The sequence below is a fragment of the Abramis brama genome, assembly GCF_963993115.1.
Source record: "Abramis brama genome assembly, chromosome: 25".
Lineage (NCBI taxonomy): Eukaryota > Metazoa > Chordata > Actinopteri > Cypriniformes > Leuciscidae > Abramis > Abramis brama.
The window spans coordinates 22,273,275-22,285,049 of record NC_139987.1 but is presented as its reverse complement, the minus strand read 5'-3'; the positions used below and the strand labels follow the sequence as shown (position 1 = coordinate 22,285,049).

At 39.2% G+C, this 11,775-nt stretch overlaps 1 protein-coding gene and 1 pseudogene across 2 annotated transcripts; both read left to right on the top strand.

The window, feature by feature from the left end:
• The first annotated feature begins 996 nt into the window (after positions 1–996).
• Positions 997–3,869, top strand: LOC311077037 (trace amine-associated receptor 13c-like; annotated as a pseudogene). The gene is made up of 2 exons: positions 997–1,786; positions 3,583–3,869. The product of its transcript is annotated as a trace amine-associated receptor 13c-like (transcript).
• A 6,053-nt stretch (positions 3,870–9,922) lies between these two features.
• On the top strand, positions 9,923–10,900 carry LOC311076924 (trace amine-associated receptor 13c-like; the record flags this gene model as incomplete). The annotated part of the gene is made up of 1 exon (XM_084105431.1): positions 9,923–10,900. One exon carries the CDS (start codon positions 9,923–9,925, stop codon positions 10,898–10,900), a length of 978 nt encoding a protein of 325 aa, XP_083961557.1.
• Positions 10,901–11,775: the final 875 nt, after the last annotated feature.

Here is an 11,775-nt window from a genome sequence, read left to right as displayed (position 1 = left end):
TAGTCCAGTGGTTGTCAAGACACCCTAGGCACAACCTTAAGCAATGGCCCTGAACGATGGTTTAATGTCAACATTGTGACAACGCTGTAACAACTTCACCACACAACGTAGTTATAGCAACCTTTTGGCCATGTTGTTAAAACGTTGTTAGAAGGTTGGCTACGTTGTGCCAACGTTCTGTGTTTGCTGGGTGTATTATGATACCATCGATATGATGGACAAAATTGTATTGTAGTTGCGAGTACACCAGAGTGAAGTACCTCTTTAAAGGTGCTCTAAGTAACTTTTTTTTACCTTAACTGAACAGCTTCGGAGTCATTGGAATGGTTATATTACTTATTTCGGGTTGAATGGTGGTCGTTTCGCACCCCCCTGGTGCCCGTGAGCGGAAAATCCGCACTTGCAACTTTGAGCCGGCGGGCCGGCGGCCGCCGCGTCAGGAAGTATCACGTGATATCAGGTCTCGCGATGTAAACAATTGCTTTACGGCCAAAAGAAATCTGCTAAAATGCTGTCATTATTGCGCTCCCTCACGCTGTTCGAACCCGAATGAAGAAGACGTTTTAAAGAATGTCCCATCTGCTTTGATGTCGTTGATCTACTAGCCTCTGGTGTCTGAGAATCGCCAAAGAGTTTTTACAACAGTGTTGTCAAATATCTATTCTGAAGCTGTTGGAGGGAGCTCTAGAGAGAAACCTGCGAGCAAAAAGTGAGAATACAGCGAAGAAATCCCGAAACTACTGAGCCCTGCTTTAAGATATGAATATGAATGTGCTAATATTTGGGCAGATTCTAGCCCACATTTTAGGTGACAGATTATTTTCTGTTACAAAGTAACAATCGATAAATAGATGGACCCCATCATGATCAAAAGCGTGTCCATCTCAATCTCTGTATAAAAAGAAAGAAAGAAAGAAAGATTTTTTTTTTTTAAGTTGCAGCATCAGTGTGAGCGGTGGATCATGGGTTGGTCAGGCTGATTCAGACACTGTATAAATGAAAGGACAGTTAGGAGAGCAGAACAAACTCCTAACAGGAGGAAACTCACTCATGGCCTATGAGACAGAGGATCATGAGACTCAATACTGCTTTCCTGCCATCAACACATAATGTATCAAGGGGAAACGCTCCAGACATGAATACATTATCATGTATGTGTTTTTTTCATTGCTGTCAGCATGGACTGTGTTTCTGAACCTGCTGGTGATCATCTCCATCTCTCACTTCAAGAAGCTTCACACTCCAACAAACCTGATTATTCTCTCTCTGGCTGTGGCTGACCTGCTTGTTGGACTTATTGTGATACCCATAGAGGCCATCAAGTTGATTGAGAAATGTTGGTACTTTGGAGACATTTTCTGTAAACTGTTTATGATAATCATGGGACTACTTTTATTAGCATCTCTCAGTAATTTAGTTTTAATTGCTGTTGATCGTTATATGGCTGTGTGTCACCCTTTACTGTACCCACAGAAAATAACCATGACTAGAATGATAATTATTATCTGTTTTTGCTGGCTTTTTTCTTCAACTTATAATATTGCAATTGTAGTAATTATCCCACCCAGAACAGATGCTTGTTATGGCGAATGCAATATTATGCTCACATTTGAATGCAGAGTAATTGATTTCATATTTTCCTTCTTATTTCCTTGTACCCTGATCATAAATTTACATTTGAGGATATTTTATGTTGCACAAAAACAAGTGAAAGTTATAAACTCTCTGATGAAGGGTGGTAAATGTGTAATGGAAGCAGGGCCGTGCACAGACATTTTGAGGGGCAGTGGCTGAAACCAAAAAAGGGGGCACTATAAGGAGTTTGAATGAGGCAGTATCATCTTAATACAGAAAATTAAAAACAACTCTTTTATATGGGCAATAAGATTACAATTAGGATTTAGTGCAAAATCAAGTTATGTTGTTATAATTACTCTTCCAATTAAATAATTCAATGTCAATGCCAGTTTAACTGTCTGATGCTCAGTGGGCTCTCACTCTCTGAGCTGCCTCATCCTATAGAAGTAGTATAGACATTTAATTTAATATTATACACTTAAAGTATAAATTGAAATGATATACAGGTTACAACAGTTATAAAGTTTGCATTTGACTTAATTCTCTTTTATACCACTCAATGGCACAAATTCTGCTCAGCACTTTTTTTCATAAACGCTTTTGATGATGGACTTGGAAATTTGGTTGTTGATTCTGTGCTAATTTAATCTACTATTTTATATATATTTTTTAATGTTTTAGACTTATGTAGCAATTTAAATACAAAGATCTCAAGAATCTTGTTTCTGTATTTTTAAAATGAAAATTATGACAGATAGCCTATATTTATTTACATTTATTATTTAATTTATCAAAATAACTCCAAAATTGTTATAAACTTTACTAAAGTGATTGGTTTGAACAAGTATCAACTTAGACATTATTAAAAGCATATTAATTTAGCTTAAGTATTTTTATCAATACTGTGTGTCTTACCATGCTGGTTTTACCCCGTGTGTACCTCCTTGCCACCTCATACATTAATACGATTTTTAAACGAACCACCTTTCTGATTTATTTTCACACAAAATCTGTTGCTCCATAAATTTTCAAACATATATTGTTCTGCAATCATACACTGGGAGTAGTGAAAATTAGAATTCTTGTTCAATCAAATTATTTAACCTGATCTAATCTAATATAAATAACACTAATAAATAAATCACGAATAAATAAATAAATAAATAACATTTTCTGTTGTTTGCAGATTTTGTAGACAAAAAAACAATGCCTTCACAAAATTAGAAGAACAGAGTGAGAAAGAGCAAAGACAAAGCCTATTCAACATTGCAAAAATTGAATCAAAGTTCTAGAAAGCCAGAGGGTAAATCATTATGTATAGAATATTTAGCAGACAGTTTTTCACACTTTAACTCCTGTAAATATATTTCCCATTATAATCAGTTGCCTTAGTTGATATAGTATCTATCTATAACATACATCATATTTATAACATTTTAATGAGACCATATTAACATTATATATAATAAAAAGGTAATATACTATATATTATCTAAATGTGTTCTAATCTAAATGAATAGTACTTTAGTATAGTAGGTTACAAGGGCTAACGGCACAAAACACATTTGCTTTTCTTCCAAGAACATGGATGTTGCACGAGTTGTAACTTGTTAGCACTATTTGAAGACCAGGAGCAAAACATTTTGCGACAGAAATACAAAAACATATTACCAAAATACTAATTTTGTGGATCGACTAATGTCTGTAATGTGGATTGTAATTTGTAATCGACCTGTGAATGGGACGAAATTCTATTCTGAAACTGTCGTCGGAGAGCGGCACATGCTTGTCTACGAGTGACGCTGCGGAGCGAGCAGGAAAACACGGAGCGGATTAGCGGAATCAGTGGATCTTTAGCGGAGCGATAATAGAACGTTTTTATGGGAATCTTCTGGAGGGTTAGGGAGGGGGGCGATAGGGGCGCCTCAGCTGATGAGGGCAGAAGGGCAGTGGCTCTAGCCACCGGGCCACACCCCTGTGCACGGCCCTGAATGGAAGGTTCAGTGAGGAGGAAATCTGAGAGTAAAGCAGCTCTCACATTAGGAATCATTGTGGCAATACATCTGGTTTGCTGGATTCCATACTATATCTTGACTCTAGCTAAAAACACAGCAATCCCACCCACTGTACTGTATTGTCTAATATGGGTCTTGTACATTAACTCTTGTCTGAATCCTCTTATCTATGCATTTTTTTACCCCTGGTTTAGAAAATCTGTTAAACACATCTTAACTCTTAGAATATTTCAGCAAGCATCCTCTCGGCTTATTTTTACAAATCATCATTCATGATATTTTTACCACAATTTGTGCTTTAAACTGGTGAAGCAATTCTATATAAAGGGCCCTAACATGGGCCCTATCTTGCACCCAGCGCAATTGACTTTGTACACCGACGCATGTTTCATTCCTATTTTGCACCCGCGCAAAGCGCGCTTTTCCCTCCACAGAAGCACGTCGCTAAACTAGGGAATGAACTTGTGCTCCATTTTACTGTGCTGTAACATGGTGTGGTATAGCCATTCACTGTTCCATTCCCTGCTCTGCTCACATTCTCTGATAATAATATCTTTCTAGGACTATATTTTATTTTGATAATTGGTCAAAAAATAAATCTGTTAAATCTGATTCTGTTGCATAGAACTAAATGAAGAATAATATATATATATATATTTTAATATATTGATAATAGGGGCCTATTTTCTGTTCAACTTTTGTGTGTTACTTTAAATAATAGTGTGGTTATTTTATTTTATAGGCTTGTTATTTTTAAATTCAGTTTCAATAAAAGTATTGATCATTGATTATTTAATTAAAAAGACTATTAATAATACAATTATCCAAAAAACTAATTTATAATAAGAAATTAATAATTATAAAATTTCGGTTTCAGACCATAATTTTCATTCCGGTGCATCCCTAATCACCACATTGCATCTGCACAACACTGTAAAAAAAATATGTAAATTTACAGGAAACGGTCTGTATTTTTTACAGAATTTTGCCGTTTTGTGTGAATACCGAATACAGTGAATACCTGTTATTTTACAGATATTTGTTGTAATTTAAAGGTCCACTATTACATTTACAGGTAATTGCTTTTATTTTGGTTTTACATTAATTTTATGTTTTTTTAAAAGAAAATTCTCTGTAATTTTACAGGGTTATGTGTAATTTTACATAAAAAATTAAGTAATATTTTACAGATTATTTCTGTGGAATTAGAAAACAAAGAAAATAATGAATAACTGCAGAAATCAACAGTCACTTAACATGTTTTCCTTAAAGATTATTAAGCATGTGGGGGTTAAAGTGAGTTTTAAGATTTGTACACACATTAGGCAGGCCTATTTAATTATTTATAGTCTTTTAATTTTGTCTTGCAAATAGATGTTCATTTTGATCATCATTTGTATTTGCCCCTAAATTTCATTTAGGCCTATATTATTTTATGTCTTTTATGAATATTTTTCCAAATCTGCGTTGCTGCACATTGCATGGCTTTGTGTGCGTTTGAATGTATGTGTGTGTGTGTGTGTGTGCCCGCGCGCGCAGATTCAAATTATCCGCCATTACGTTTCCGTTGCTTAGTCCCGCCCACAACGGTTAGCTGGTCAGATCGTCAAGGGCAAGCGGGAGATTTGAATTCAGTCTACGCTCGTGAAGTGGTCGTGGATTGTGATCACAGTGGTTCAAAGCTATAATCGTATTCGACAGAAGCAGCCGTGAGCAGGAGCGCTGAACACATATTAGTTATAGTCCGGGTGTCAGTCAGTCCGGAAATAACGCGCCCTTTTTCAGTGAGCCTGGTTCGTCACAGCAGACCTCATCCCGACCGATCAACGGCTGAGGTAAGAGTCTAATACTACATGTGAATGATATTTTATATTACATTTGTGTTAAGTGGTTAGACTGTTTCCATGCTAACGTTAGCATTCTTAAATGATGTTCAGTCATAACTGGCGTCGAGGGCAAAACACTGAAAATGCAGCATGCGTCTTTCAATTATCGATCTGTGTTAAGAAAGATCAGTTGAACCCACATCTCTAACTTGTTAACTTAAAGATCTAAAACAAGCTTTAGTAGACTTGTTATCCATATTAAAGTCCATAATTGTGTATAAAATCTTCGTTATGATAGTCAGTAGCATTAAATCAATCTCTCAAATGGCGGGACATTTTGAAACTGTCTGGAAGCTGAAACCTTTTCTCTTAAAAAACATACTTTATTTTATTGTAGTAGAATTGTAGTAAACGCGTTTTTGGCGGATTTTCTACCATTGTAATAACCACAGTTTTACTAAAAATAGGCCTACCGTGTTTCATTTGTTTATTTCGTAATAGTTAACGACGTGACTAGCTGCTAACGTTATTAAGACCGTTAAGAAATCGAAATACTGTAACTTAACGAGGCTATGTCTGTATGCCTTTCCCCCTCTGGCATTACTACCAGGAGTTTTGGAGAGAGTACGCCGGGACGGGGTTCGGCTGTTATTGGTAGCCCCGTTCTGGCTGGGCCGAGTGTGGCTGTCAGACATTGTGTCCCTCCTCGAGGGTCCTCCGTGGGAAATTCCAGTCAGGAGGGACCTTCTCTCCCAGGCGTCAGGGTTGGTGTTGCACCCGCGTCCGGAGCTGTGGAAACATGTGTTGGCCTGGCCTCTGAGGGGGTTCAGCTCATAGATTCAGGTCTTTCTACTGAGGTAGTGGAGACCATGTTGCACTCCAGAGCTCCTTCTACGAGGAGGCTTTATGCCCTAAAATGGAGCGTTTTCGATGCGTGGTGTACAGGCCAGTTGGTGAATCCAGTTAACTGCCCAGTTGGTTCAGTGCTAGATTTTCTTCAAGAAAAGTTTTCTTCGGGGTTGTCCCCGTCCACCTTAAAAGTATACGTGTCAGCTATATCTGTCTATCACGTTCCTCTAGAGGGTGCATCAGTGGGGAGACACCCATGGGTAACTCGCTTCCTCCGTGGTGCTTTGAGGTTAAGGCCTGTGGCACGCTCAAGGGTGCCGACCTGGGATTTGGCCATTGTATTAGAAGGCCTAGCCCTGGCCCCCTTTGAGCCTATTGAAGAGGTGCCAGATAAATTTCTCACATTAAAAACTCTGCTCCTTCTATCTATCTCTTCTATTAAAAGAATCGGGGATTTACAAGCACTGTCGGTTGCTCCCTCGTATCTTGAGTTTGCGCCTGGCATGGTGAAAGCGTTCTTGTTTCCAAGAGAAGGATATGTGCCTAAGGTCCCCACTAATGTGGCGGGTCCGGTAATGTTGCAGGCCTTTTCTCCGCCTCCATTCCAAAACCAGGACCAGGAGAAATTAAACTTACTTTGCCCAGTTAGGGCTTTAGACGCATATGTCCACAGAGCTGCCCTGTGGTGCAAGTCTAATCAACTGTTTGTATGCTTTGGGTCCCCGAGTAAAGGGAAGCCCGCATCTAAGCAGACTTTGAGTAAGTGGATAGTCGAGGCTATATTGCATATGAGTCGGCCGGTCATCCCTCACCACTAAAGATCCGAGCCCACTCGACTAGGAGTATGGCTGCTTCTATGGCCCTATTGTCAGGGGTTTCGCTTCAGGAGGTATGTGATGCGGAAGGGTGGTCCTCTCCACACACTTTTGTAAAGTTTTATAACCTGGATGTGGGTTCTACTCCGGGTTCTCGGGTGCTTCTAGTATAATGTGCATGACGATTTCACATATACAGGCACTTGAGGGCTATGGCGACGTGGGTATTCAGTTCCCACAGCGCTTGACACAGCGTGAGTTCCCTTGAAAGGGAACGTCTCAGGTTACGTATGTAACCATGGTTCCCTGAGAGGGAACGAGACGCTGCGTCGCTTTGCCATACTCCCGGCATGCCTGTGACCAACTTGTTCGACCTATCAGAAGCTGACATTGTTTGGTTCAGGGGTGCTTTATAGTTTCCTGGTCAATGACGTCACCAGCCTATGACGTCTCGTCACGCCATTGGACTGATTTCACGAGTGCTTCATGACGCAATCACGCGGGGGCATTCCCACAGCGCTTGACGCAGCGTCTCGTTCCCTCTCAGGGAACCATGGTTACATACGTAACCTGAAGCGTTCTCAGTGAATCATTCGTGTGCTAATCCCATCAGTCTGAGTGAAACTGGGGCTCCAAGAGCCATTAAAGACAATAAGGAGAGCAAGGAGAAAATAAATAACCTCCTTGTGTCCCCTCTTTGCCCTCTTGGGACTTATCTCTGGTGCTACTGCACTGCAGAGACCTCCCTTGAGCCCTACAGGCAGTGAGTTAAAAATTCTGTTTTTAAAGAAACAGTTCTCCTGCTTGTTTGGTCTCTATCTCTAATCGTGCCTGGAATTGGGCCGGCTAACTCTCATGACACCTGAGACCCCGGCCTGGATATGTGCCCAAGGTTCCTAACTATCCTACGGGACCAGGTGGTGAGCCTGCAAGCTATACACACTATACACGTTCGCAAGAGAACTAGCCTATGTGTCGAACTGTTGCTTCCCATGGGCTCCCTTCACATGAAGCCAGTTTCACTGTAAGCACAGTTCGAAGTGTCAGCTTGCTGCGCCATTCCCCTCCTATGGACTGGATACTTGCGCAAGTCTTGCTCCAGTGAGTTCCCCTTATTAGCCGAACCCTGTCGAGTTCCTCCATACCCTTCGGCAACGGACGTGGCAGAACGTCCAAAGCCAGGCCTATCACTCGTATGCACTGGTGGAACCTGGGTTAGGCTGAGTCTATATGTTGTGATCCCTACACCGATCCCATATGTGTATACTTCCATGGTACGCCCCCCTGCGGGGAGCCCGTGTCTTCCCTCGGCAGTCACTGTCTGCCGACGACAGTCTGTCTGCCGTCAATTGTCTTCCCACGGCAGTCTTCCTCTGCTGTCACTGTTCGGTTGATCCTCCCCCCTGTTATAGGCTGGAGTCATCCCAGTGACATTCCATATGCTGTACTGCCGGTCATCTGTTCAGTCCATATGTGTATGCTCCACATGTTACCTCCCTTCGGGCAGGATGTGGTTTCCGCAGCGTCCCTTCCTTCCTTGATAGGGTACACTTTCCCAGTGGTCCTGTGGAACAGCAGTTGACTTCCCTGGCCTAAGCCTTGCCCTTCTCCTCCTCAAAATTGCAGATGGTCAGGAGGCTTTCGTCCAGGCACTGGAAGGTGGCAGCTCTAGTGGCGCTTTCCATAGTAGATCCCATTCAGTCGAACGTCGACTATGACTCCTTCCGTATTTATACCCGCACCGCGGGGGCGGAGTGTGTTATGCGAATCACGCACGCCAATTGCACTGGCTCGTTCAATAGTACTCGAAGATGACAGGCTCCCTAGCATGATCCCATTCAGTCAAACGTTGACTACGTCTCCGTTCCCTCCTTCAGGGAACGAGGGTGCATATGCAACCGAGACGCTCATTTTGAGAGACCTATAGCAATAAATGTTATTGTCTCCAGCATTCTAACTCATATCAAAGGTTTGTTTTAGCACTGTGTGTTTATGCTTTATATATATTTTTTTCTGTTTTTATAACAAGCTCTATGACCTCATAAATTAACAGGAGTGATGTCAAATAGCTGTCCAAATGTGGTTGTAATAGGTGCAGAACAGACATTTCTGTGGTGTTCATGTTACTGCATCCAAGGCCTCAAAGATGTGTTTTATTTCTAAACCAGTTGTAATTGTTTAATAGAATAATAAACAAATGTATCCATTAAAAAATGGAAACACAATCAGAATACCTTGTATTTACAGAAAAAATATTTTGTTGGAAAAAAAATCTGACAGTATTCTGAAAAAAAAAATCAGTAAGTACGCTTTGCATTTTAATTTTTACTTTTTTTTAATTTATTTTATTTTTTTGGTGGTAAAAGATATATATGTAGGCTATATATGTTACTTTAACCAAGAAAATTTGGGTGAAAAGAACAGTGCCACAAAACCATTTTTTTGAGTGTAATATATAATTGTATATTTTAAAATGAAATTAAAATGATTGTGATACTGCATTATTGTTGGCCCTTGTTCTTTCGAGAGAATGCAGCCATGCTGCCTAGGACTGACTTTTATTATCTCACATTTAAACTGTTACATTTTTATTTTATGACAGGTTTACACACTCAGAACTGTTACATTACACATAATTAAATAATTGCTGAATGCTTTGAATATTTAAGTAGTAGGTGGGTTCAATGTTGTATAATCAAACCTCATGTTTAATGGGATGTCCCTTTTTTCTGTACATATAAATTAGTTGAAATCAGTGAAGGAAGGCAAAAAGCTTAACGCTGTACTATAGCTTCAAAGAGGCTTTTGATGACTTAACAGGGCCAGGCTATGAAAGGCTATGTTTGACAGGAGCATCATGGAGGAAAACAGTCAACAAATCCAGTATTGCTTTCCAAACAACAGTTTGTCATGTTTCAAAGAAGTCAAACATGAAGCGGAATATGTAATTTTGTACATATTCATTTCATTATTATCCGTGTTTACTGTGTTTCTGAACCTGCTGGTGATCATCTCCATTTCTCACTTCAAGCAGCTTCACACTCCAACCAACCTGCTCATTCTCTCTCTGGCTGTGGCCGACCTGATTGTGGGACTGATTGTTATACCTTTAATGGGCATCACATTCATAGAATCATGCTGGTACTTTGGAGAGACATTTTGTTCTCTATTTTTATTTATTGCTTTTATGGTTGTTTCAGCTTCTCTTGGTAACTTAGTCTTTATATCTGTAGATCGTTACATTGCTGTGAGTGACCCTTTGAGATACACAGTAAGGGTCACAACTGATAAAATTGTTTGTTGCATTATAATAAACTGGCTGTGTTCAAGCATATATTCTATCGTTATCTTATATAACACTATGTTTAACCCAGAGACACATAACAGGTGTTACGGAGACTGTACAGTTTCTTTTAAACTTGAACATGTTTTCACGGACCTCATAGTCACTTTTGTTGCCCCTTCTTCTGTAATCATGTCTATATATGTGAAAATCTTCTGTGTTGCGAAGCATCAGGCCAAGGTTGTAAATTCTGTCGCAGGTGTCAGCAGGTCACAAAGAAAGGCAGCAAAAACTTTGGGTATTGTTGTAATGGTTTACTTTATGTGTTGGATACCATACTATATAGTCACTCTTATTGAAGGAAATGAGTCATCAGTTGAATTTAATGTAACATGCTGGATTTTGTACATGAATTCTTGTATGAATCCACTTATCTATGCACTGTTTTATAAATGGTTTAGAATATCAGCTAAACACATTGTGACTCTAAAAATATTAAAACCCTCATCAGAATACTTCAGTCTTAATTTATAACTTTTTTAAAGACTTTATAAGAGTTTTCCTTGGAGAGTCACTGATCTGATATAGCCTATTCCTTCTTGTTTTCTTGTACAGTATTCATTACTTTGTACTGTATTTGTGGATAAGTTATGTTGTACATCAGTAGGTGAAAGTTGTAAAGTCCCTGTTTCTTTATACATCAAGATTTTAAATGAAAATGTATTGATTTATATGAAGGAAAATGTGTTTGGTGTGCATTTCATTTCTTTTTTTAACCTCTTTGCAGTTCACTTACTCCTAAAAGGTGCCAAAATTGTGACAGTTAAGTTATTGTAGTATTAGTATTATTGTACTATATGTAGTGTCTCATTATGAAGTCATAGAACCTGCCTGTGCAATGATTATACAAGAATTATAAAAAATGCCATTTAAAATAGCTTTAGAAGTAGTATAGCATGTGACAGTGTTTGAAATGTCAACTACCAACATGATTGTGTACAAATGTTTTTCTTAGTTCAACGTCAATGTAATCAAACAGAGGGCCAGAGGGCCAGACAAACATGAGTATGAAAAAATGTAAGTACGCATCCCATTAAATCATTTAAATTGGGTCAATACATCACAACACCTCAAATGTATATTTAGTAAATATAAAATAACTATAAATTGAAGTAATAACTTTATACACAGACCTGGCATGCAGAGTGTTTCTGTCCAGAAATCTTTGCACATTATTTTGTCTTAATGCAGGCATTGTGTCTGATATTCAGGGCCGTAGCTAGAGGTTTCAGGGCCCCCTGAAAAAATATTTATGTGGGCCCCCACCACCCTCCACCAATATCATATACTGTAAATAGATGAGCATGGAGGCCCACATATAACAGAAGATGGTGATGTTGTTGTAAAAA